We start from the raw sequence: 27586 nt of genomic DNA, 5'->3' as shown, positions 1-27586 counted from the left end.
TTGGTGGCATTCTACTGTATGTGGGGCATCTTACTGTGTGTGGGGGAATATACTGTGGGGACATAATACTGTTTGTGGGGGGAGCTATTTATCAAGGTACAATGGTTGAATAGCGGGAGCAAATGATTTAAAAACTTAAAATACAGGCACAAATCTATCGTGCTAATCTGAGTGGTACTGGGGGAGGGAATTTGATAATCACCTATGATAACAATCCAAAGGAGTATATAAATATTTTACTGGAAAAAAACAATGAACAGAGTATATGACAACACTACACATAAAACAATGATTGTACATAAGTGCTTGTGCATATATCTAGAATCCGCAGAGTTATAACCTCTATCAAGATAGTCCAAAGTCAGTTATAATTATTAGTCGAGCTAGTAAGATAAAATGTAGATTCCTTAATGGACCAAATTGGTGGTCTGTGTTGTTTTACAATAGATTTAACAGAAGTCCGTGAGAGAATGTACTGGATGCAATCCTGGCCCCTCTTTTAAAAGATGACACTGCAAAGAATGGTGCTAGAAGTGGTAATAGTCTTAATCGTCAATAGCAATATTAAAGCTGATTGCTGCAGGGAGTCGTAATCCTGTTGCCAGTGGGTAGTGAAAACCACTGACTTTGCTCAGTTGCTAACCTGTGGTTAGATATCTGAAAATGGCGCCTTGGCAGTTACTTGCTTGTGCCTCGTCGGCGTCCTGATAGTCCTGGTGCTGATGGATACTGACTGTGGGTACTCACACTGGCAGGAGATGTCCACGTGCTGGCTTGATCCACGTTGGCAGTGCAGAGGTAGGGAGACAGCGCTGCAGAGCCAGGAGCGCTCCGGCCAGTAGCCTCATAGAACCCCAACATGTTGGTTAAACACGATCTATCTTTCATGAATCCATGCTGATTATCATTTATTATATTATTCTCTGCAATATAACTCTGCAGATCATCTCTTATGATGCCCTCAAAAACTTAGCACACTACTGATGTCAGACGTACCGGACGGTAGTTACCTGGATCCACCTTCTTACCTTTCTTAAATATCGGTACCACATTGGCTATCCTCCAATCCTGTGGCACTACCCCTGTTACCAGAGAGTGTAAGAATATGAGATACAGCGGTTTGTCAATTACTGAGCTCAATTCCCTCAGTATCCGTGGATGAATACCATCTGGTCCAGGGGATTTGTCAATGTTTAATTTGCTCAGACGCAGGCGTACTTCTTTTTGTGTTAGACTAGTTATAATAGGAGCTGAACTTTGATTTTTGCCCTGTTGAACGATTCCTGGAATAGACTGTAGGTGAACACGGATGAAAAGTGTCGTTTATTATCTCAGCCTTTTCTTAGTCCTCTAAAATTATCTTGTTAAAGGGTCGATACCATCTGATTTACTCTTTTTGGCATTGATGTATGTATAAAATTTTTTGGGATTTAATTTAATGTCCCTTGAGATTTGTTGCTCTGTAGATAATTTTGCTATCTTGATTTCTTTCTTACATTTCTTATTTAGGTCTTTATACTCCTGAAATGCTATTTCTGTATTCTCGGCCTTCAAGATTTTGAATGCCCTTTTTTTCTGTCTTATTAAACTTTGTACTGTCTTATTTATCCATAATGGTTTCTTTTTATTCCTGGACATTTTATTACCAGAGGGTATACATTTTCTACAGGATTCTAGTAGTATTTCCTTGAACATGCCCCATTTACTTTCAGTATCCCCAGTTACCATGACATGGTCCCAGTCTACACGATTAAGCTCCTCCCGCAATTTGTTGGAATCAGCTTTCCTAAAGTTCCAGGTTTTTGCAATACCTTTTTGAAATGTTTTATTAAATATTATATTGAAACTTACCCTATTATGGTCACTATTTCCCAGATGCTCTTGGACCTGTAAATCTGAAATTGTATCTGGTCTATTTGACAACGCCAAATCCAACAGATTACCTCCCCTGGTTGGTTCATCTACCAGCTGAGAGAGGTAATTGTCCTGAACTGTGGATAAGAACTTGCAGCTTTTAGCACAACTGGAAGATTCTATGTCCCATTGAATATCTGGATAGTTAAAATCCCCCATAATAAGGACCCTATTATTATTTGCTGCATTTTTAATTTATTCCAGCATTTCGTCCTCGACGAGTTCAGCTATATTAAATTTGATCTTTAATTTGAAATGTTGCAGTGCCATCGGAATTGTTAAAACATAATTTGGTTATTTTACCAGTGCCACATTGTCTACAGGTGGGACATAAGTCACATGTTGAACCCCCCCCCCACTTCTTTTTGGTTGGGTACCCATTATCACACAGTATCATACAAATAATGGGACCGTCAAGAAAATTATTAATAAGTATTGGCACATTCTCAAGCAGGACAGAGTAATTGGGGAATACCTACCGTCAGTCCCCAAATTTGTATATAGACGGGCGCCCACGTTGGGTTTAAAAATTGCCCCGACTAATAAAGGCATAAACACGTCCATAGAGAATACGAGAATCCAACAAAAAAAGAAGGGTGGTTTTTCAACATGTGGCTTATGTCCCCACGGAGGCAATGTGGCACTAGTAAAATAACCAAATTATGTTTTAACAATTCCGATGGCTCTGAGACATTTCAAATTAAAGATCAAATCACATTTTCCACAACTGGAGTAATTTATGTGATAAAATGCCCTTGTAATAAAATATATGTTGGTCGAACAAAAAGACAACTCTCACAAAGAATTAAAGAACACTTGAATAATATCAAAAAGGGCTTTCAAGGGCACCCATTATCCAGGCATTTCAAGGATATACATGGTAGATCCCACAAGGGTTTGGAATTTTTTGGGATCCAAGTTATTCCGAGGCACTGGAGAGGGGGTGACTATATGGGCCAAATGTCTAGGGCTGAGTCAAAATGGATTTTCCTTCTGGACAGTATGGCCCCAAAAGGCCTAAACTTTGTTATAGAGTTATATGCTTTTGTATAAAAGGCATGCTCAGAAAAACTTGTTAGGGAGTCACTCCTAATAGACCCCGTCACACAACTACCGTGTAACAATCTTTGTACTGCATGGACAAAACAAACCTACCGGTACCCTGTCAAGTGGATACTAATATGCCCTAAGCATAAAAACCACCACTTCGCACCCCCATCTGGGGTTTTAAAAGGATGAGTGATTGTCACTCATCTCTTACTATTGTGTATTTTTTACTATTTCGTATATCTTTTACTATTGGAAGTCTCATGCTGGTAATTTTAGATATTAAACAACAATGAAAATATTAATTTTTTAATAAAATCTTTTCAGAAATATTCCCTTTTAAAATTCCTTTTCACTAACATCTTGTACCTATATTGCCTGCATGCTTAATGGACCGGATTAGACACTCCATAGATTGGTCTGCTTCTTCTCCTAAAATACACATTGGATTACTAGAGAATACTAATCCATTTGGGAGGATTTGCCTGATTAGCTGTAAAGAAGGTGGAGCTATACACCTATAAAGAGCTCCCTGATTCAGCTTGAACCCATACCCTGACGAAGGGGGACTGAGTATTCCCCGAAACGCGTAGGTCTGCCTTTTGGGCCTCTGGACCCGCCGTATTGTGTGACGTCACCTGCTCTCCAACATGCGCAATCAAGCTCAGGTTGGTAACCTGGGACGCTACTGGCTGGAGCGCCCCTGGCTCTGCAACGCTGTCTCCCTACCTCCGCACCGCTGACGTGGATCAAGCCAGCACGTGGACATCTCCCCGCCAGTGTGAGCACAAGCGGTCAGTATTCACCAGCACCGGGACTATCAGGACGCCGACGAGGCACAAGCAAGTAACTGCCAAGGCGCCATTTTCAGATATCTAACCACAGGTTAGCAACTGAGCAAAGTCAGTGGTTTTCACTACCCACTGGCAACAGGATTACGACTCCCTGCAGCAATCAGCTTTAATATTGCTATTGACGATTAAGACTATTACCACTTCTAGCACAATCCTTTGCTGTGCCATCTTTTAAAAGAGGGGCCAGGATTGCATCCAGTACATTCTCTCACGGACTTCTGTTGAATCTATTGTAAAACAACACAGACCACCAACTTGGTCCATTAAGGAATCTACATTTTATCTTACTAGCAGGATTAATAATTATAACTCTGATTTTTGACTATCTTGATTAAGGTTATAACACTACGGACTCTACAGTAGATATATGCATAAGCACTATTTTATGTACAATCCTTGTTTTATGTGTAGTGTTGTCATATACTCTATTCATTGTTTTTTTCCAGTAAAGTATTTATATACTGCTTTGGATTGTTATCATAGGTGATTATCAAATCCCCTCTCCCCAGTACCACTCAGATTGGCGTGACAGATTTGTGCCTGTATTTTAAGTTCTGCTCATCTGTCTGCAGCTTCCCCCATCCCTTCTTCCCCTGTGGTCTCTATAGGGTGCTCGTGAACTAGATACCTCACATTGATTTATAAACTTGCTGCAATTTCACTCTGAAATCTGATGGGTGTGAGAAAAAAATCAGATGCCTTATGGACCGGACAACCCCTTTAAATGTGTGGTCGCACCAAGCGGACACTGAGCGCCTGTGCTTGGTTTGAACAGATATTTTGAGCTGACAGAGTCCCTTTAAGGGCCTCAAACACATTAAATAGCTGTCAGCCCTACAGCCATTTGGCCAACAGCTATCTCTCTTGACTATCACATACAGGTGCAGTTCGCCAAACGTTCTTGTGCTCGTTATTAGAATGCAGAGGTCAGGCTTCTCTAGCGGCAGCAGCTTATCTTCAGAGAGAACAAGAGGATCAACCATTGGAATCCAACACGCCGGATCCTTCCCTTTCCTCACATAAAGTATTGAAGGAAAGTCGAGAGGCCCCCATATACATCAGACCGTGGCTGAACCTGGTTACGTTAGCCTTATGTGCATGGAAGCCTTAGTGTAACCAGTAGAATAGACAGTATGGTGTGCACAGAAACGATGAGCCTCAGTGCAGCAACTCCGATCTAGTCAACTCTGTAGTGATGCAGCTAGAATGGAGTTGCTGTATAGAGGACATCTTTATAGATAGTACTGAGTGCACAGAAATCATGAACCTCTGTACACCAACTCCGATTTAGTCATCTCTGTAGTGAGACAGCTAGAATGGAGTTGCTGCAGGGAGTTTCCTCATATCTTCGCAGTTACACAAGATTACAGCCCCAAGTCATGAAGAACAGAATTTTGCAAGCCAGGCTTAATGAAGGGTTATCTAGGAATGCTGTGCCAAAATGTGCATTTATTTTTTTTTTGCAATTAAAAAAATACATTTTTCCATAATATACAAAATTACACAGTGCGGATTGTTCCGTTTAGATAAAATTCAACTCTTCCTGTATGTACACAAATCTCGGCCTCCTCCACCAGAGTGGGCGGAGAGAGGCATGACCGTGACTGACCGCAACTGACAGAATCATCATAATTTGCAACACAAAAGTGTAGTAAATTATGACAAACGTTTTCCAGTGACCATGGACATTCCGGTTATAATTTTAGTCACTTCTGTGTTGTTCTTATGATGACTGTCGGTGGTGCTTTTTCACTCCTCTCCTTATGAGGCTCCGCCCACTCTTCAGAATGTCAGTGCTGCATCCGGGAATGGTGGACAAACGGGAAATGTCACATTTTGGCAACTGAACAATCAGCGCTGACCGTCATTTTTTATATTACAAAAAGTGTAATATAAATGCAATGCAAGTTTTATTAATCAAGAAAAAAAATTTGCCTTAGGCTATGTGCGCACGTTCAGGATTTGAAGCAGAAATTTTCGCATCTCATTGGCAGGAAAAACGCTTTGGAAAAATGGCCCGGTTTTCCCGCGTTTTTGATGCGCTTTTTTTAAGCGTTTTTTGATGCGTTTTTCTACATCAATGAATGCTTTTTGGAGCTAAATAAAGTTATTTGGTGGGAAATTGCTTTTTGGATTACTGTCAGAACTGGGGTGAGTATATTGGTAAATTTAGATAATTAAAGAATGTGTCTGTTGTATTTCAAATAAAGTGTTTACTCTGTGTCTGTGTGTTTATTTAACTATTTACTTTAATTAGGTTTGGTGATGAAAGGGTCTGATTGACACCTTGTCATCAACCAAACAAAAGAGCTAGATGTCAGCTAATCCCATTCACCCAATCTTTATTAGCATTTCCATTCATGTAATTTCTGGGGCAGCTGTGAGCTGCTATTTTTAGCCTAGGAAGTTGCCATTAGGCAAACATGGTCCCTGGCTATTATTAACAGCTCACAGCTGTTTTGATAGCAGCTACGTCCCCACGAATAGCAACAAGCAGTATTTTTGCTGCGTCCAAAATGCGGTGTTCTAATGCCACACTTTTGTTGTCGGTACATGTGACTCCACCGCATATAATGACACTTCAAGCGGTCAAAATCTGCAGTGGAGACTAACGTGTCCACTACAGAAGTTTACATGCTGCGGGTGAGTTTGGGTATGTACCTATGATCAAGAGCTGCTGCAGGTTTAACGCTGCGTGTTTATACAGCGTAAAACTCACAGCGTCCAGATGTTACAGCATAGTGGATGGGAACTCTAGCAATCCCATGTCCACTATGAGTGCATCAGAGGCTGTGAATCACCCGTGGACACTGACATGCGGCGCATCTTTCAGGACTGCAGCATGTCAAATTCTCTTGTGGAGTCACTACACTACGCAACAGAAATTTGACCACTAGAATGTATTGAATGCAGTGAATCTGCATGGTTCAGTGAATACATGTGGATTTACCTGCGTTCAATAGAATGCAACATTTTGGACGCAGCAAAAAATATGCGTCCAAAGCACTGCTACATCCGGATCGTGGGCACAAAATAAAAAAAAAATAGCGTGGGCTCCCGCATCATTTTTATAACCAGCAGAAGGAAAGCCGACCGCTAGTATTTATGGCCCCTTCCCTGGCTATTAATATCAGCCCGCAGCTGTTTGCTTAGCCTTTACTGGCTAGCTTACAGGGGGACCACAGAAAAAAATTTACATTAAATCTAACCAGAAAAGGCTAAGCAGACAGCTGCGGGCTGATATTAATAGCCAGGGAAGGGGCCATGAATACTAGCCCCTTCTGCGGCTATTAATATCACCCCTCAGCAGTCCCAGAAATGGCACATCCACAAGATGCGCCAAATCTAGCGCTTAGCCTCCGCTCTTCCCACTGCCCTGTAGCGGTAGTGAGTGGGGTTGGGGTTCACATCAGTCTTGTATGATAACCTGGTGAAGCACAGGTTAGTAATGGAGGGCATCTATAAGACGCCTCCATTACTAACTGCGTAGTAAAGTAGTCGCCGCTTTTTCAATAAATAAGTGGCAAGAATAAAGTATTTTAATTAAATAAAAAACACACGGTTTTAAAAAATATATATTTTTCGCTCAGTCCCTGAATCCCTCATCTCCTGAAAAAAAGTAAAATAAACAACAACCATAATCCCTCACCTGTCCGCCGTCGTGACGTAGAGTCCCTCGGCGATCTGGGTCAGTTCTAGAGCAGTGACATCAGCAATCACTGATGCCACTACTGTAGAAGACAGCAATGTACACTGACAAGGAGTTTAAAATCACTCCTGTCAGTGAACATTGCTGCTGCAGGAGTGGGGTTCATCAGCTCATCAGCCTCGGTGACCTCAGCACCAGTACTTGTGGGAACATTCTCCAGAATGTTTCCACGCAGCACAGGTGCCGTAAAGTGAGGTAACACTCCCGGCAGTATACCGCCGGCCTGATCAGATCGCCGGGGACAAAGGACCAGGAGGACACCAGGGAGTGCCGGATAGGTGAGTATAGTGATTTTGTTTTTTTTTACCGCGAGTGGTTCCCAGCGCTTTGAGGAGACTACTGCTCCCTTCAGCCACGCTGCTCTCGCTTTTATCAGTGGGGCCGGCGGTCAGATGATTGGAGTAGTACTCCTCATCAGCCGACCAGGGTACCACTTCTATGTGCGTTTCCACATCAATTCACCGCCCACTGGCTTTAATTGAAACGTAGCAAATCGGCAGGTATAAATATTATACCTGCGGATTTGCTGTGGTGCAATTAAGTCAATGGGCGGGAAACGGTGCATAGAAATTACATGTTGTGTTTTTTTCCGCAATGGCAATCCTGAGCGGAAATTTCTGCATCATGTGCACAGCACAAAAGGATTATCCAAGCATTAGCTGGCAGACTGATAACCAAGCGTTTGCCAGGACAGTGGAGGTGGTTAGAGGAGCTCCTCATAGATTCCACTCTACACTGCTCAGCACTGCCACGACAGAGTGGAGGTGGTTAGAGGTGATTAGAGGCTCTCTAAACGGCGCCTGGCAGTGCGGAGCAGTGTGGAGTGGAGTCTATGAGAAGCGGCTCTAACCACCCCAACTGTCCTGGCAGTGCTGAGCCGCATACAGTGGAGTCTATGAGTAGCTCCTCTAACCACCTCCACTCTGTTGTGGCAGTGCTGAGCCGTGTAGAGTGGAGTCTAGAAGGAGCTCCTCTAACCACCTCCACTGTCCTGGCAGTGCTGAGCCGTGTAGAGCGGTGTCTATGAGGAGCTCCTCTAACCACCTCCACTGTCCTGGCAGTGCTGAGCCGTGTAGAGCGGTGCCTATGAGGAGCGCCTCTAACCACCTCCACTGTCCTGGCAGTGCTGAGCCATGTAGAGCGGAGTTTATGAGTAGCTCCTCTAACCACCTCCACTGTCCTGGTAGTGCTGAGCCGTATAGAGCGGTGTCTATGAGGAGCGCCTCTAACCACCTCCACTGTCCTGGCAGTGCTGAGCAGTGTAGAGTGGAGTCTATGAGGAGCTCCTCTAACCACCTCCACTGTCCTGGCAGTGCTGAGCCGTGTAGAGCGGAGTCTATGAGGAGCTCCTCTAACCACCTCCACTGTCCTGGCAGTGCTGAGCAGTGTAGAGTGGAGTCTATGAGGAGCTCCTCTAACCACCTCCACTGTCCTGGCAGTGCTGAGCAGTGTAGAGTGGAGTCTATGAGGAGCTCCTCTAACCACCTCCACTGTCCTGGCAGTGCTGAGCAGTGTAGAGTGGAGTCTATGAGGAGCTCCTCTAACCACCTCCACTGTCCTGGCAGTGCTGAGCAGTGTAGAGTGGAGTCTATGAGGAGCTCCTCTAACCACCTCCACTGTCCTGGCAGTGCTGAGCAGTGTAGAGTGGAGTCTATGAGGAGCTCCTCTAACCACCTCCACTGTCCTGGCAGTGCTGAGCCGTGTAGAGTGGAGTCTATGAGGAGCTCCTCTAACCACCTCCACTGTCCTGGCAGTGCTGAGCAGTGTAGAGTGGAGTCTATGAGGAGCTCCTCTAACCACCTCCACTGTCCTGGCAGTGCTGAGCAGTGTAGAGTGGAGTCTATGAGGAGCTCCTCTAACCACCTCCACTGTCCTGGCAGTGCTGAGCAGTGTAGAGTGGAGTCTATGAGGAGCTCCTCTAACCACCTCCACTGTCCTGGCAGTGCTGAGCAGTGTAGAGTGGAGTCTATGAGGAGCTCCTCTAACCACCTCCACTGTCCTGGCAGTGCTGAGCAGTGTAGAGCGGAGTCTATGAGGAGCTCCTCTAACCACCTCCACTGTCCTGGCAGTGCTGAGCCGTGTAGAGTGGAGTCTATGAGGAGCTCCTCTAACCACCTCCACTGTCCTGGCAGTGCTGAGCAGTGTAGAGCGGAGTCTATGAGGAGCTCCTCTAACCACCTCCACTGTCCTGGCAGTGCTGAGCAGTGTAGAGTGGAGTCTATGAGGAGCTCCTCTAACCACCTCCACTGTCCTGGCAGTGCTGAGCAGTGTAGAGTGGAGTCTATGAGGAGCTCCTCTAACCACCTCCACTGTCCTGGCAGTGCTGAGCAGTGTAGAGTGGAGTCTATGAGGAGCTCCTCTAACCACCTCCACTGTCCTGGCAGTGCTGAGCAGTGTAGAGTGGAGTCTATGAGGAGCTCCTCTAACCACCTCCACTGTCCTGGCAGTGCTGAGCAGTGTAGAGCGGAGTCTATGAGGAGCTCCTCTAACCACCTCCACTGTCCTGGCAGTGCTGAGCCGTGTAGAGCGGAGTCTATGAGGAGCGCCTCTAACCACCTCCACTGTCCTGGCAGTGCTGAGCCGTGTAGAGCGGAGTCTATGAGGAGCGCCTCTAACCACCTCCACTGTCCTGGCAGTGCTGAGCCGTGTAGAGCGGAGTCTATGAGGAGCTCCTCTAACCACCTCCACTGTCCTGGCAGTGCTGAGCAGTGTAGAGCGGTGTCTATGAGGAGCGCCTCTAACCACCTCCACTGTCCTGGCAGTGCTGAGCCGTGTAGAGTGGAGTCTATGAGGAGCTCCTCTAACCACCTCCACGGTCCTGGCAGTGCTGAGCCGTGTAGAGCGGAGTCTATGAGGAGCTCCTCTAACCACCTCCACTGTCCTGGCAGTGCTGAGCAGTGTAGAGCGGAGTCTATGAGGAGCTCCTCTAACCACCTCCACTGTCCTGGTAGTGCTGAGCCGTGTAGAGCGGAGTCTATGAGGAGCTCCTCTAACCACCTCCACTGTCCTGGCAGTGCTGAGCAGTGTAGAGCGGAGTCTATGAGGAGCTCCTCTAACCACCTCCACTGTCCTGGCAGTGCTGAGCAGTGTAGAGCGGAGTCTATGAGGAGCTCCTATAACCACCTCCACTGTCCTGGCAGTGCTGAGCCGTGTAGAGCGGAGTCTATGAGGAGCTCCTCTAACCACCTCCACTGTCCTGGCAGTGCTGAGCCGTGTAGAGTGGAGTCTATGAGGAGCTCCTCTAACCACCTCCACTGTCCTGGTAGTGCTGAGCCGTGTAGAGTGGAGTCTATGAGGAGCGCCTCTAACCACCTCCACTGTCCTGGCAGTGCTGAGCAGTGTAGAGCGGAGTCTATGAGGAGCTCCTCTAACCACCTCCACTGTCCTGGTAGTGCTGAGCCGTGTAGAGCGGAGTCTATGAGGAGCTCCTCTAACCACCTCCACTGTCCTGGCAGTGCTGAGCAGTGTAGAGTGGAGTCTATGAGGAGCTCCTCTAACCACCTCCACTGTCCTGGCAGTGCTGAGCCGTGTAGAGCGGAGTCTATGAGGAGCTCCTCTAACCACCTCCACTGTCCTGGCAGTGCTGAGCAGTGTAGAGTGGAGTCTATGAGGAGCTCCTCTAACCACCTCCACTGTCCTGGCAGTGCTGAGCAGTGTAGAGTGGAGTCTATGAGGAGCTCCTCTAACCACCTCCACTGTCCTGGCAGTGCTGAGCCGTGTAGAGCGGAGTCTATGAGGAGCTCCTCTAACCACCTCCACTGTCCTGGCAGTGCTGAGCAGTGTAGAGTGGAGTCTATGAGGAGCGCCTCTAACCACCTCCACTGTCCTGGCAGTGCTGAGCCGTGTAGAGTGGAGTCTATGAGGAGCTCCTCTAACCACCTCCACTGTCCTGGCAGTGCTGAGCCGTGTAGAGCGGTGCCTATGAGGAGCGCCTCTAACCACCTCCACTGTCCTGGCAGTGCTGAGCCGTGTAGAGCGGTGCCTATGAGGAGCGCCTCTAACCACCTCCACTGTCCTGGCAGTGCTGAGCCGTGTAGAGCGGAGTCTATGAGGAGCTCCTCTAACCACCTCCACTGTCCTGGCAGTGCTGAGCAGTGTAGAGCGGAGTCTATGAGGAGCTCCTCTAACCACCTCCACTGTCCTGGCAGTGCTGAGCAGTGTAGAGCGGAGTCTATGAGGAGCTCCTCTAACCACCTCCACTGTCCTGGCAGTGCTGAGCCGTGTAGAGTGGAGTCTATGAGGAGCTCCTCTAACCACCTCCACTGTCCTGGCAGTGCTGAGCAGTGTAGAGTGGAGTCTATGAGGAGCTCCTCTAACCACCTCCACTGTCCTGGCAGTGCTGAGCAGTGTAGAGTGGAGTCTATGAGGAGCTCCTCTAACCACCTCCACTGTCCTGGCAGTGCTGAGCAGTGTAGAGCGGAGTCTATGAGGAGCTCCTCTAACCACCTCCACTGTCCTGGCAGTGCTGAGCAGTGTAGAGTGGAGTCTATGAGGAGCTCCTCTAACCACCTCCACTGTCCTGGCAGTGCTGAGCAGTGTAGAGTGGAGTCTATGAGGAGCTCCTCTAACCACCTCCACTGTCCTGGCAGTGCTGAGCAGTGTAGAGTGGAGTCTATGAGGAGCTCCTCTAACCACCTCCACTGTCCTGGCAGTGCTGAGCAGTGTAGAGCGGAGTCTATGAGGAGCTCCTCTAACCACCTCCACTGTCCTGGCAGTGCTGAGCCGTGTAGAGCGGAGTCTATGAGGAGCGCCTCTAACCACCTCCACTGTCCTGGCAGTGCTGAGCCGTGTAGAGCGGAGTCTATGAGGAGCGCCTCTAACCACCTCCACTGTCCTGGCAGTGCTGAGCAGTGTAGAGTGGAGTCTATGAGGAGCTCCTCTAACCACCTCCACTGTCCTGGCAGTGCTGAGCAGTGTAGAGCGGAGTCTATGAGGAGCTCCTCTAACCACCTCCACTGTCCTGGCAGTGCTGAGCCGTGTAGAGTGGAGTCTATGAGGAGCTCCTCTAACCACCTCCACTGTCCTGGCAGTGCTGAGCAGTGTAGAGTGGAGTCTATGAGGAGCTCCTCTAACCACCTCCACTGTCCTGGCAGTGCTGAGCAGTGTAGAGCGGAGTCTATGAGGAGCTCCTCTAACCACCTCCACTGTCCTGGCAGTGCTGAGCAGTGTAGAGCGGAGTCTATGAGGAGCTCCTCTAACCACCTCCACTGTCCTGGCAGTGCTGAGCCGTGTAGAGCGGAGTCTATGAGGAGCGCCTCTAACCACCTCCACTGTCCTGGCAGTGCTGAGCAGTGTAGAGTGGAGTCTATGAGGAGCTCCTCTAACCACCTCCACTGTCCTGGCAGTGCTGAGCAGTGTAGAGCGGAGTCTATGAGGAGCTCCTCTAACCACCTCCACTGTCCTGGCAGTGCTGAGCCGTGTAGAGCGGAGTCTATGAGGAGCGCCTCTAACCACCTCCACTGTCCTGGCAGTGCTGAGCCGTGTAGAGCGGAGTCTATGAGGAGCGCCTCTAACCACCTCCACTGTCCTGGCAGTGCTGAGCAGTGTAGAGTGGAGTCTATGAGGAGCTCCTCTAACCACCTCCACTGTCCTGGCAGTGCTGAGCAGTGTAGAGCGGAGTCTATGAGGAGCTCCTCTAACCACCTCCACTGTCCTGGCAGTGCTGAGCAGTGTAGAGTGGAGTCTATGAGGAGCTCCTCTAACCACCTCCACTGTCCTGGCAGTGCTGAGCAGTGTAGAGTGGAGTCTATGAGGAGCTCCTCTAACCACCTCCACTGTCCTGGCAGTGCTGAGCAGTGTAGAGTGGAGTCTATGAGGAGCTCCTCTAACCACCTCCACTGTCCTGGCAGTGCTGAGCAGTGTAGAGCGGAGTCTATGAGGAGCTCCTCTAACCACCTCCACTGTCCTGGCAGTGCTGAGCCGTGTAGAGCGGAGTCTATGAGGAGCTCCTCTAACCACCTCCACTGTCCTGGCAGTGCTGAGCAGTGTAGAGTGGAGTCTATGAGGAGCTCCTCTAACCACCTCCACTGTCCTGGCAGTGCTGAGCAGTGTAGAGCGGAGTTGTTCCTGTGAGGACCTCGTTCCAGCAGTTCCCCTCACCTCAGTGAGCCGTCACAAGAGGCTCCAATCTAGACGCACCCAGGTTCTTTGCCTCTGTTTCAATTGCTCGCGGCTGCTACAAAGCCACGTGACTTCAACCCGGTCACATGACCTTCCGACGTCAGAATGTCGCTCCCATGTGTATGACTTACCCTCTAACCTGTAATTAGTCAGTGTTGGAAACGAGGCTTGTAACGCAAATTTTTCCTGCCATATTTGAATGAGAGTTCTCACCACGCCCCGTAGCGACCGGCCAAGTTGTACCTGCGCGTCTCTAGCCTTAGATACCGGCTTAGCGGCCCTTTCCTGCGGTTATTCACCTGCCGGCATGAAGTTGACTCGGAAACAAGTGCTGTCCCGGGCGAAGGCGTCAGAGCTGGACAGTGTGAGGAAGCTGAACTGCTGGTGAGTGTGCGAGTCCTGCTACTGGTATGGTGTATGCCGGAGTTCTGGTCTGTGCCCGCAGTGCCGCTCCACTGCTAGAGAATGGCAGCCGGTACTGCAACCATAATGTACAGTACGGAGTCATTCTAAAACTAGTCAATGTGCGTCCTGTTCTGAGCTCTCCACCCCCCGACCTGCCAATCTTAATAGCCCGTACCAGTGTGACCCTGTGTGCCCCCCTCCCCCCCACCGCAGTGTGACTCTGGGTGCCCACCCCCACCGCAGTGTGACTCTGGGTGCCCACCCCCACCTCAGGGTGACTCTGGGTGCAGCCCCCACCGCAGGGTGACTCTGGGTGCAGCCCCCACCGCAGGGTGACTCTGGGTGCCCACCCCCACCGCAGTGTGACTCTGGGTGCACTCCCCACCGCAGGGTGACTCTGGGTGCAGCCCCCACCGCAGGGTGACTCTGGGTGCAGCCCCCACCGCAGGGTGACTCTGGGTGCAGCCCCCACCGCAGTGTGACTCTGGGTGCACTCCCCACCGCAGGGTGACTCTGGGTGCAGCCCCCACCTCAGGGTGACTCTGGGTGCAGCCCCCACCGCAGGGTGACTCTGGGTGCAGCCCCCACCGCAGGGTGACTCTGGGTGCAGCCCCCACCGCAGGGTGACTCTGGGTGCAGCCCCCACCGCAGGGTGACTCTGGGTGCAGCCCCCACCGCAGGGTGACTCTGGGTGCAGCCCCCACCGCAGGGTGACTCTGGGTGCAGCCCCCACCGCAGGGTGACTCTGGGTGCAGCCCTCCCCCCCCCCCGCAGGGTGACTCTGGGTGCAGCCCCCCCCCCGCAGGGTGACTCTGGGTGCAGCCCCCCCCCCCGCAGGGTGACTCTGGGTGCACCCCCCACCGCTGGCTGACTCTGGGTGCCCCCTCCCCCTGCTCCAGTGTGACTTTGGGTGCCCCCCGCAACAGTGTGACACTGGATGCCCCCTCCCCCTCACCGCACTGTGACACAGGGTGCCCGACTGGAAAAGTCAACCCAGGGCAGAGAGTGATTGTAGCATCTTCTCTTTCAGTACATAGCAGTACATCTGTGAATTCAGGATACCATCAATTAAATGTAGCCCCCCCCTCGACACCAGCAGCTCTCATGCTGCCCCACATCAGGACACTGCCACCACCATGTCTCACTGTAGGCATCATGTATTTTTCTAAATTCATATTTCTACACGCATATGGTGCCTACAGTGAGACATGGTGGTGGCAGTGTCCTGATGTGGGGCTGCATGAGAGCTGCTGGTGTTAGGGGGCTACATTTAATTGATGAAATCCTGAATTCACAGATGTACTGAAAGAGAAGATACTACCATCACTCAGTGCCCTTGGTAGATGTGCACTTTTCCAACATCACAATTATTATTAATTTATATAGCGCCATTGATTCCATGGCGCTGTACATAACAAGGGGTTATATACCAAATATAGATATCACTTACAGTAAACAAACTAACAATGATAGAACAGTACGGAGGGAAGAGGACCCTGCCCTTGTGGGCTTACATTCTACAGGAAAGGGGCGGAGACAGTAGGTTGGGGGTTGCAGTAGTTCCGGTGTTGTTGGTTGAGGTGGCAGCAAGCAAGGTCATGGCAGGCTGTAAGCTTGTTTGAAGAGATGGGTTTCCAGGTTCCATGTGAAGGATCCAGATGTGGTGGATAATCGGACGTGTTGAGGCACAGAATTCCATAGGACGGGGGATATTCAGGAGAAATCTTGGAGGCGATTGCGTGAGGAACGAATAAGTGTGGAGAAGAGAAGGAGGTATTGGGAGGAACGGAGGTTACGTGAAGGAATATATCGGGAGATTAGTTCAGAGATATACGGAGGAGAGAGGTTGTGGATGGCTTTGTAGGTCAGTGTTAGTAGTTTGAACTGGATACGCTGGGGGAATGGGAGCCAATGAAGGGATTTGCAAAGGGGGGTAGCAGAGGAGTAGCGAGGCGAGAGATGGACGAGTCGTGCAGCAGAGTTGAGGATGGACTGGAGGGGTGCGAGAGTGTTAGCAGGTAGGCCACAGAGGAGAATGTTGCAGTAGTCGAGGCGGGAGATGATGAGGGCATGCACAAGCAGTTTAGTAGATTGAGGGTTGAGGAAAGGACAAATTCTGGAAATATTTTTGAGCTGGAGGCGACAGGAGGTGGCGAGAGCTTGGATGTGGGGTTTGAAGGACAGGGCAGAGTCAAGGGTTACTCCGAGGCAGCGGATTGTCGGTACAGGGAAAAAAGTAATGTCATTTATTGTGATAGAAAGATCAGGTGGGAAAGATGCGAGATGGGGGAAAGATAATGAGTTCAGTTTTGTCCACATTGAGCTTGAGATAGCGGGAGGAGAAGAAGGAGTATATGGCTGCTAGACATGCTGGGATTCTGGACAGCAGAGAGGTGACATCTGGGCCAGAGAGGTAGATCTGGGTGTCATCAGCGTACAGATACAATGATACAAAACACACAACTTTTGCATTCCTGAAGAAGTTGCAATACGTCATCAAGTTCATTCCATGCCTAGATTTGGTGATCTCATGGAGGTCATACAAAATGCTAGATGTAGTAGTTTTTGATGTGGGGTGTATTCAGTTTTGCATCAACTAATTTGAGTAAAACTGAAGATTTTGTAATGAAAGTTATAAAAAAAAAGTTAATAAACATTACTTTTTTTTTGCTATGGGCTAAAATAATGTCCTATGAACTTCAGTCTTGTCAAAATTTTGGAAATTGTTCTTGTGTTCATAGAGATATAGATTAAAATCTTACTTTTCAAAAGAGGTGTAGTCATTTATGCTGAGCTCAGTATTTTTTTGTGAGCACAACATTTTGGGTCACAGACCATTTTTCAGGCAAGAGCTAGTGGTGGGATACATTAGAACATACGTGTCAAACTCTGGCCACAGGGTGGTTATTTTTGGCCCGCGACACCAGAACCGCCACCCCTATGTAGTGCCATTATTCTGTAAGGAGGACTTTGTGGGGCCCATTATTGTGCATGGAGGACTTTGTGGGGCCCATTATTGTGCATGGAGGACTTTGTGGGGCCCATTATTGTGCATGGAGGACTATGTGGGGCCCCTCATTTTGCATGGAGGACTATGTGGGGCCCCTCATTTTGCATGGAGGACTATGTGGGGCCCTTCATTTTGCATGGAGGACTATGTGGGGCCCCTCATTTTGCATGGAGGACTATGTGGGGCCCCTCATTTTGCATGGAGGACTATGTGGGGCCCCTCATTTTGCATGGAGCACTATGTGGGGCCCCTCATTTTGCATGGAGCACTATGTGGGGCCCCTCATTTTGCATGGAGGACTATGTGGGGCCCATTATACTTTATTTTGGTTGACCCACGACTTTGTCCAAGTTTTTCATTTTGGCCCTCTGTGTGTTTGACATCCCTGCATTAGAAGGTCATGGTGGTCTCAGTGAGATGGCATAGCGAGTACTGTCACATTAACTGTCAAACCATATAGAGATGTAGCCAGAAGGTTGGAGCAGTGTTCAGCTACCATTCTAATCCTCTGGCTACAGCCAGGTATGGTCTGAGAATAAGGTCTCGCTCACACTGGCGTATAATACGGAGAAGTGCAATGTGATAAAACATTGCATTGCTCCCAATGTTAGTAAATCAGTCCATGCTCATCTGCGAGTTTTTCCTCAGCTCTAATCTGACTGAGGATAAAAATCGCAGCATGCTGCATTTGATGTGAGAATCGGATCGCACTCGCCAATGCAAGTCCATGGGTGTGAGGAAAAAAATCGCACTGCACACGGACCGTGCATGTGCCGTCCGATTTTTACACACACATCTCAAAGGACCCCCGACATTTCATCAGCCAAGTACAGTAAATTCACAGCCAGAACCTTCAGAATAGAATAGATAGATGTCATGTAGAAATTTAATGTCACACGCCCCCTGCATATAGTAAACTAGCACCCTTTAGTACCTTTCATGTGTTACTAAAGGGTGTTTAGCCTTATTAAATTTATTAAATAAATAATTTAAAAACAATCACATGGGGTACCCCTATTTTTAATAACCAGCTAAGTGAAAGTCGAAAGCTACGGGCTTATATTATCAGGCTGGGAAGGGCAAGATAACCATGGACCTTCCCAGCCTATTAATACCAGCTCACAGCTGTCTGCTTTGCTCAGTATAAAAAATGGGGAGGGTGACCCTAATAAAAAAAATGACGTGTGGTCTCTCCCATTTTTGATAACCAGCAAAGGCAAAGCAGACAATTGTGAGTTGATATTAATAGACTGAGTAGGTCCATGGGTTATCTGGCCCTTCTCAGACTATAAAAATAGCAGCCTGCAGCTGCCCCAGAATTGGCACATCCGTTAGATGCGCCAATTCTGGTGCTTTGCCTCGGCTTTTCCCGATTGCCTTGGTGCGGTTGCAAGTATGGTAAGACTGTGTGCCCACGATGCGTTTTTTAAGCGTTTCTGCAGCGGCAATTCCGCCTCGGAAATGCTTAAAAAACGCTTAGTAGAGGCCTGCCATGTTCCCCAATGATAATCCGCATGTGCCTTGCACATGCTGCGGAAATTTCCGCTGCGGATTATCATTGCGGAAAAATCCACAGCACTACCATTAATTTTGCTTAATTGCGGCGTTTTCGCCGCCATTGACTTGCATTGAATCGCATAATATCCGCATCACTACATGTGCACATGCGGATATTAAGCGATTCAATGTGCGGATGGCACCCGGGTCTGGAGAAGAGGAGACTCTCCTCCAGACCCGGGTACCATAGTACCTGTAAAAAAAAAAAAAGAAGTTAAAATAAAAAACATACTCACCTTCTGATGGCCCCCGGTCTCCTTAGCGATGCGTCCTGGCTCCCCGGCGGCTCACGATGGTCTAAAAGGACCTTCCATGACATCATTTAGTCATGTGAGCATCCGGGAAGCCACGGCGGACAGCGCTGGAGGCCGGGAGAGGAGGTGAGTATTGTGATCACCTCCCCATGCTCCTGCAATGCTGCGATCGACTTTGATCGCAGTACTGCTGGGGTTAATGTGCTGGGAGCGGTGCGGGACCGCTCCCTGCACATTGTCACAGCTGACACCCGGCGGCGATCGCGCCCGCACAGCCTGTGTGCGGGTGAAATCAACAGGGCGTACTAATACGTACCTGGCTCTTAAAGCCCAGGGCACAGGTACGTATTAGTACGCCTTAGGCTGTAAAGGGGTTAAACACACTCCCCCTCACCTCGTCCAACCATTTAATAAAAAAAAAATGACGATTCGACATAATCCTGCGAATCCAAAGTAGTCCAAAAATGGGAACCTGAAAGACCTAAAAAGAGAGTTAATGAAATAAAAACCATAAAAACTCCCGCTTTCACCAATTTATTGTGAAAAAAAACGCAGCACTTCATATCAGCACTTCCCTACATGATCACAGCCGGGAGTTCGGCTCAGCTGTGTAGAAGTGACAAAACATAAAAAAAAAAGAAAAAATTGAAATAAATGTGGTATCACTGTAACTGTACTGACCCGAAAAGTAAAGTTGTCTTATCATTTTTACCACCCGGTGAACGGCATAAAAATAAACCAATGTGCCCAAAAAATGGTACCAATAAACTTGTCCTGCAAAAAACACGCCCTCACATGACTGTCGGCAGAAATATAGAAAAATTATAGCTCTCAAAATATGGCGATGCAAAAACTTTTTTTTGTAAAAAAAAGGATAAATGTGAACTGTTCCAAAATGTCACCAATAAAATCTTCTTTTTAACCCACAAAAAAAACAAGTCCCCACTCAGGTCCGTCATCTTTTAACAGAAATATAGGGGGTGTCCACATTACGGTAGCAAAAAAGCTCTGGAAAAGTGCCAGTCATATGTAAAAGGGGGGAGGGGGAAGGGGGAAGGGAGATTTGCTCACCAAGTGCAGGAAAAATGTTACCTCTATAAATAAAGTGGTGCACGGACTCCAGACTGACTTCTGGGCAGAAACAGCATGAGGCAAGAGATTCCAGCATCCGCAGAAACTAAAGATAGTAAACATGACTTTTAATAGCGACATTTTTTCCGCATCATCCTGGCAGGAAAACGCATGCGGTTTTTACATGCGTTTTTCCCGCCGGGTAGAAGTGTTTGTCAAGCGTTTTTGCATGCATTTCTGCATGCGGGTTATCAAGCTGAGTATAAAGTATATATATTTTTTTTAATTCTTTTTTTAACAGGTTCTATTGTACCTGGGTCTGGAGGAGAGTCTCCTCTAATCCAGACCCGGGTACCATCATCACATTGAATCGCTTAATATCCGCATGTGCACATGTAGTCATGCGGATATTATGCGATTCAATGCAAATCAGTGGCGGCAATTATCCTGCGTGTCCGCAAAAATAATGGACATGCTGCGGATTTTTCCACAATGATAATCCGCAGCGGAAATTTCCGCAACATATGCACAGCACATGTGGATTATCATTGGGGAACATGGGGCCCAAATTACCAAGCTTTTTTTAAGCATTTTCGCGTCGGAAATTCCGCGGCAAAAAACGCTTGAAACACGCATAGTGGGCATGCAGCCTAACACATACACATACTATGTAGAAGGGGCTAATGTAAGTATAGTGAGTAAGTTTTATAGTGTAGGCCCCGAGGGTATTTTGTGTCCAATTTCAAGATCCAATGTGCCTCACAAGTTTTAACAGTGCTTATTTCCAGTCGCCCCCCATATTGGGCCAATTAACCCTCTCCATTAGGGAAGCGGCACTGCCCTGTTTTACATTTAGGAAATGTCTGGAGATACCTGAAATTGAGTGTTTGGTTTTAAGGGGATTATATGCGGCATCGTATTCGTGCTCCGCTATCCTGACTTGAAATTTACAGGTGGTGCAGCCTATATATTGTTTAGCATGATTCGTGTTCCGCTAAGTAAACAATATGGGTTCTGTTACAGTTTATGAACATATTTATGTGGTATTGTACCGGAGAACTGCAAGATACTATAGTTGAGGTTTTGGACATATATCTGCATAGGTTACATTTGGATAAGTCGCATTTACAAATTACCCATGACAGACAGCCAGGTATTATGAGAGCAAACCGTTTCACAAAATAGGCTGGGGGAGAGCATGTCTCCAATTGATCTGGCCCGGCATGCAGAATGTCTTACGCCGTGCGTCGATATATTAGTCAGTCTGTCATCTTGATACAGAATGGGTAGTATAGTAAGAGTCAATGGGAAAGCCAAGCTTTTTTTCCGGCAGACCCTACAAAAAGGTTTGGGGGCAGTTAAAATGTTCCAATGGATGTTAAAAGTGCTGAATAGGAGAACAACATGGGGAAGACCCCTGAAAGCATCTCTGACTCCCAAATCGCTGCTGAGAACAACTTTTATTCCGCTTTAACCCCTTAATGACCGCTGATACGCCTCTTCACAGCGGTTGTTAAGGGTACTTATTCCTCAGTGCCTCTGTTTAATGGCGCTGAGGTATAACAGTGTAGCGCCCCCAGTGTCGGAAAATCTCCGGGGTCTCAGCTACATGGGGGCAGCTGAGACCCTGGAGAACATGATCAGGGCTGGGCTATCACACAACTATGTGACAATCCCCATATCATTATCTGCCCATCAGACAAGGGAGAGTCTATTGTCATTCTTGACAAGATGTTATATCACAAAATGGTCATGGACCCCCTCTCGGACAGTTTCACATACCGTGACCCTACAAGTCAAGTTGCTGCTGATATGTCACGTTTACTACAAGAAGGTTTTTCCATAGGTTTTTTTGTCTGCCAAGGAAAAAGAATATCTGTTGGTAAATAATCCGGTGTGTCTGGATTTTCATGCTTTGCCAAAGAGGCATAAGCAGCAATTTCCAACTCCTCTGCATCCCATAGTGGCAGGGATACAATCCCTTGCTGAACATCTCTGATCTCTGAAATAGCTGAGACCCTGGAGAACATGATCAGGGCTGGTTTTCACGGCCCCTTGTCACATAATCGCAGTTATTCATCTAACAACGGCGATCACATATAAAAATAAAAAAAAGTCTGATTTAAAATTCATTTCTCTCTTCTCTGATATGATCTAACATATCAGGGAAGAGAGAAATGGGGTCCTTAAGTCCCCCACGGTATCTTAGGTACCGGATATGTTCTCCCCTGGCCCCCCTCCTTCTTATGCAGAAAGAAAAAGGCAGGTGCATGCGCAGTGCGCCCGCCGATATCTGCCTTCCTGCACCCGGCAACTGCAGGGATTTTTCTTATTGGCTGCTGGCTTTTGATTACTGTGACAGACCCCATCATAATGATCAAAAGCCCCCAATATTTGTAAATATAGCAGTACATGCGCTGTACCCCTCTCTTCTCTCCCTGTAGTTGTTCTGGGAGAGAAGAGAGATATACTACATCCTAGTGCTGCCCTGTCTGAGACAAGCAAGTAAAAAAAATCTAATTTCTACCTCTGTCTGTACCCCTAAACCTCATTAATCATCCCCCTTCTCTGATTACATTTTTTTTTGCAGTTTGGCTTACAATTTATTAAAAAGTAAAAAAAAAAAATTTTAGTGTTAGATCAGGTTTAGGGCTAGTAGTGTTAGATTGGGGTTTAGTTTTTTTTTTTTTATTAGGCAGGCATTAAAGCAATGGCCCGCAGAACATTCAGCGCCGAGCAGGCATACACCCTGCTTTGCTCCGGCAGTGAAACTGATTCTACCTCTGAAGTAGAGCAGTTTTCAGACAGTGACGACTCCTCTTCCTCCACGGGATCCCACAGCCTGATGGTAGCGGAGTCTGACGTCACTGCTGAGGCTTCAGAGGCAGGGCCAAGTACCGCAGTCGCCCTCCCCCCCTCCCCTCCACCGCTGTGGTATCACAACGGTTCCTTTTCCCCTCAAATTCCCTGTTTTTCAGCAGCCCCTGGAATAAAATTAAATGACACCAATTTTACCCCCCTTGAATTTTTCCTAATTTTCGTTACCCCTCATATCCTAGAGTTGATTGCCCACCAAACCAATTTATATACCTGACATTATATTTTCCAAAAACTTACATCCTTTCATTCCCGTTCCTGAACCCCACCAATGTCCCTGAAATAAAAAAAATTTGGGCCTTACCCTAAACATGGGATTAGTAAAAAAAACAAAACCAAAAAAACAAACAAACACACTTCGTTCCTACTAGGCAACAAAATCTGCCCACAGTACGAAGCCCTGATGAGATTCCTACATTTCAATGACCATTCCCAAGGCCCCCCAAGAACTGACCCAAACTATGATTGACTGAACAAATTGAGACCCTTAATTTCCCTCCTACAACATTCATTTCTCAATTCAAACACCCCAGAGCAAAATGTGGCAGTCGACAAGTCGTTGATGAGTTACAAGGGCTGTCTGTCCTTCCGCCAATTTCTACCATCCAAGAGAGCAAAATATGGTGTCAAGCTCTACAAAATGTGAGTGCGCACATCGTGGTACACATCCACTTTCCTAATATATGAAGGTAGGGACCGCCAAATAAGCCCCCCAAACTGCCCCCAGACAATTTGCATCTCAGGTAAAATTGTCTGGGCGCTAATGACGCCCTTTCTCCATCAAGGGTACCATACTGACAACTATTACACGAGCATTCCCCTATACGAAGCCCTCCATGCTTCAAATACAGGGGCCTGTGGGACAGTCAGGAAAAACCGAGTGGGGTTTCTGTCACAGTTGGTGCCAAGACGTTTGGAGAAGGGGGCGTCATTCTCACTTGGAAGCGACCGACTTCTTGCTGTAAAGTGGAATGACAGGAAGGATGTGTACATGCTGACCACGCTGAATGCGGACACCACTGTGACGGTGAGAGACTGGGGCGCCACCAGGGACAAACAGAAACCAATCTACAATACAGATTACAATAAATTCATGGGCGGCGTTGACCTGTCAGACCAGGTGCTTCAACCGTACCTGGTGAAGCAGAAGCCCAGGGCCTGGTACAAAAAGGTAGCAATCTACATCATTCAGATGGCTACATCCAACTGATTTGTCCTGTACAAAAAATCCCAAAGAGCACTCACTTTCCTCCAGTTCCAGGAGAAAATTGTTGAGTGTCTCATATTTAACTCAATGGCACAGGAGCAAGAGTCTGAGGATGTCCGGAGACTTGCAGAGCGCCATTTTGTTTGCACCGTCCCTGCCACTCCCACCCAAAAGTGTCCCCAAAAAACATGCTGGGTTTGCAGGAAACACAGTAGGAGTGATTCCCGGTACTATTGCCCCATGTGCACATACCAACCTGGCCTTTGTATCTCCCCCTGTTTTGAGACCTACCACACATCTTACAATTATTAGTTTTTTTTCCAAATAATTTATGTTTTCTACTTAGTGGGCCCAAAGAGTAATTTTTATGGAATAAGTAATGAAGAGAATATTTTCATCAGTAAATAACGTTTTACCCCATTTCACAATTCATTCCAGGACTTGATCAATCACAAACTATTATTCAGACAATTTCTCGTCCACATGCCCACGTCTATATACTTCAGAATATGGACCCCACAAATGTTCTAGACAAGTCAGATCATCTGACATGTAATTCCAGGACTTGATTACTCGCATAAACATTTTGACCATTTATCTTAGTTTGACTGTTTTTACGACTATGTCTTGCTACACAAAACTTTTGTTTTCATTTATATTTCTTACCATATTTTTCGGACTATAAGACACACCTAAGTTTTAGAGGAGGACAATAGAAAAAAAAATGTAAGCAAAAAATGTGGTCATGATGCCCTGTTAAAGGGGAGGGGGTCTGCTTTTGACACTGTTATAGGGGTAATGTCCCCCAATTCTGTTAATATCCCCCATCCTGATATGCATGCCCCCCCCATCCCCATCCTGGTATGTATGGCACCCCTTCATCCCTCTTCCTGGTATGTATGGCACCCCTTCATCCCTCTTCCTGGTATGTATGGCACCCCTTCATGACTCTTCCTGGTATGTATGGCACCCCTTCATCCCTCTTCATCCCTCTTCCTGGTATGTATGGCACCCCTTCATCCTTCTTCCTGGTATGTATGGCACCCCTTCATCCCTCTTCCTGGTATGTCTGGCACCCCTTCATCCTTCTTCCTGGTATGCTTGGCACCCCTCATCTTGGTATGCTTGGCACCCCCCAATCCCCATAGCGCTGCACACAAAAAATAAACAATTATCTCCCATGGGAGTGGGTTGAAGTTAATATTCATGGTCTTTAATAGCGGGCTCCCGCAGGGGCCGCGCTGCGGGTGCAGTGTGCGCACTATTAAGGAGAGTGAATGGTCACTGCTACCCACGCACACAGTCCCGGCGTGGGGACCAGTGACTACTCCGGCACAGCATCTCACAGTGTGAGGGTGCATGGCAGTTATACCATGCGCGGCTCACACAGTGAGATCCCTGTCGGCAGCAGAGCAGGACGCAGCGCTGGAGCAGACAGGAGATGATTATAATTGGGGTGCCAAGCATACCAGGATGAGGGGGGGCCATACATAACAGGATGAGGGATGAAGGATGCCATACATACTAGGAGCCACGCTGCAAGAACAGTGTGCACTCTATTAAGGAAAATGAATATTCACTGTTCCCCCACGCCCATGGGCGTGGGGAGCAGTGAATATTAATTTTCTTTAGCAGCGGGCACAGTGGAGGTTTCAGCAGCGGGCTACTGCCTCCTGTGCCCCGCTCCTCTGCCGCTGCAGCTCCCCCCCACACACCCCACCACCCACAACCACTGTGTGTGTGTGTGTGTGTGTGTGTGTGTGTGTGTGTGTGTGTGTGTGTGTGTGTATAATATATATATCTCGGACTATGAGACGCACCCCCCACTTTCCTCCAAAATTTTGGAGGAAAAAAGTGCATCTTATAGTCCGAAAAATACGGTATATATTTATGTTGGTGATACGGGCTTGATCATTTTATCGGAGAATGTCTAATAATGAGGCTGTTCCTTACTTATACACTATGGGCTTTACTGCATGGTTCTTGCCGAACCTCCTGTACCAGACAATACTTTCAGGATTCTGTTGGGGATTGGTTGTTTTGCGCACATAGCAGTTCCTACCTTGGCGGGCGGGAGCCTGCTATGGTGTACCACATCTATTGGCACATTCATCTCTCATATAGAGATTGATGGAGCTAAACGGACGTTGTACGACCAGTCTCTGAAAGATAAACCTGTTATTCTAGCCCTGCTGGTGTTCTTTCATCTTTGGAACAAACTCAGGTTTGCCACATAGTTGGCTGCATTTTCCTCCTTATTTTGCCCTTCACTCCAGTACAGTTTATTCTTCTGTCTATAACATATGCAATTGCAGGACAACTGTTTTGTTAGCAAGACCAAGTTTTATAATCAGCAAATGTATTTTTAGGTGCATGCGTCCTTCTGTGAGTAATAATTCCTAGAAGGATTTTCTTGTTTGGTAGCTCAGTGTCTCTCTAATCTTTGAATGGGTCCTGGATTTCCATCAATTTTACCCTAAAGATCAAATGGTGCGGCATCTATTTATTGTAGGCACAGCCTTGTGTCCAGTACTCACATTGATGCCATTTTGGATGTACTTTTGAACACCTCAGAACGTACAAAAAAGATTCATAAAAGACTCAGTGAAAAAAATGCAAATTGTAAATTTTCAAACTTCTGTTGCATCAACTGCATAAAAAATGGTGGTGTGAAACTACTCACTACCCCCCCTAGATAAATACATTACAGGGTATAATTTACAAAAAACACATTTATGGGGGATTTCTGTTGCTCTTGGACCACACAGGCTCTGCAAATATGACAATCTATTCCAAAAAAAAAAAAAAAAAAAAAAAAGTTTTTTACTGACATATGAATTTTATACATGACATTGGAAAATGTATTTATTTATTTTTTTAATTGGATTCATTCAGATTAGTTTTTAATGTTTATCATGTTTTACTATGCTTGTAAAGCTCTTGATAAAATGGGAGTTAAAGAGTTAAAACCTTGGTAAAACACACGCCCAAAAATGATATGCACTGACTTTTTTATATATAAAATGCACAAAGCAGTAGTAGGCTATATATAATACCTGAAGAAGGCTCATAAGAGCTGAAACGCGTTGTATGCTATGTTAATAAAATTTTGTTTATTTAATATATCACCACATCCTACCTACTGTGTTCCGGGAGCGCATACCACCTGGAGAGTAATTACATATGTGGTTTTAAGTGATGAATTTACTGTAGCACAGATTAATCTCAGCTAAAAGTTTAGACCCTTAGATCAGGAATAGGACAGACATTTATACGACATTTCATGACTTTCCCAAATTCTTATGAAAAAATATTCCCCAAAAACTAGATTGAACTAATGTACCCAATTTATTATATATTTTAGGAGTTGGAGTCGGTCCATTTTATACCGACTCCAATTCCGACTCCACTGAAATGTACTCCACGACTCAACAGCCCTGATGACAACCTAATGTTATCAAATTCTGTGTTGTATCTGTGGGTTCAAAATGTTCACTATACCCATGGATAAAATCCTTTAGGGGTGTAGTTTCCAAAATGGGGTCACTTGTGGGAGTTTCT

At 47.0% G+C, this 27586-nt stretch overlaps 1 protein-coding gene across 2 annotated transcripts in view; it reads left to right on the top strand.

Annotated features, from left to right (window-relative positions):
* Window positions 1-13717: 13717 nt before the first annotated feature.
* Window positions 13718-27586, top strand: part of CFAP410 (cilia and flagella associated protein 410) — a 163051-nt gene continuing 149182 nt past the window's right edge. Inside the window, exon 1 of one of the 2 annotated variants that reach the window (XM_073645568.1) lies at window positions 13718-14028. In XM_073645568.1, coding sequence (XP_073501669.1) covers window positions 13844-14028 — 185 coding nt within the window. In that variant the 5' untranslated portion in view covers window positions 13718-13843. The remainder of the gene's footprint in view (window positions 14029-27586) is intronic. The other variant, XM_073645569.1, reaches the window with a different exon arrangement.

This window comes from Phyllobates terribilis, unplaced genomic scaffold, assembly GCF_046119375.1.
Source record: "Phyllobates terribilis strain yellow unplaced genomic scaffold, ASM4611937v1 Scaffold_9__5_contigs__length_417890890, whole genome shotgun sequence".
Classification (NCBI taxonomy): Eukaryota; Metazoa; Chordata; class Amphibia; order Anura; family Dendrobatidae; genus Phyllobates; species Phyllobates terribilis.
This window is presented reverse-complemented; position numbering and strand designations above follow the sequence as displayed.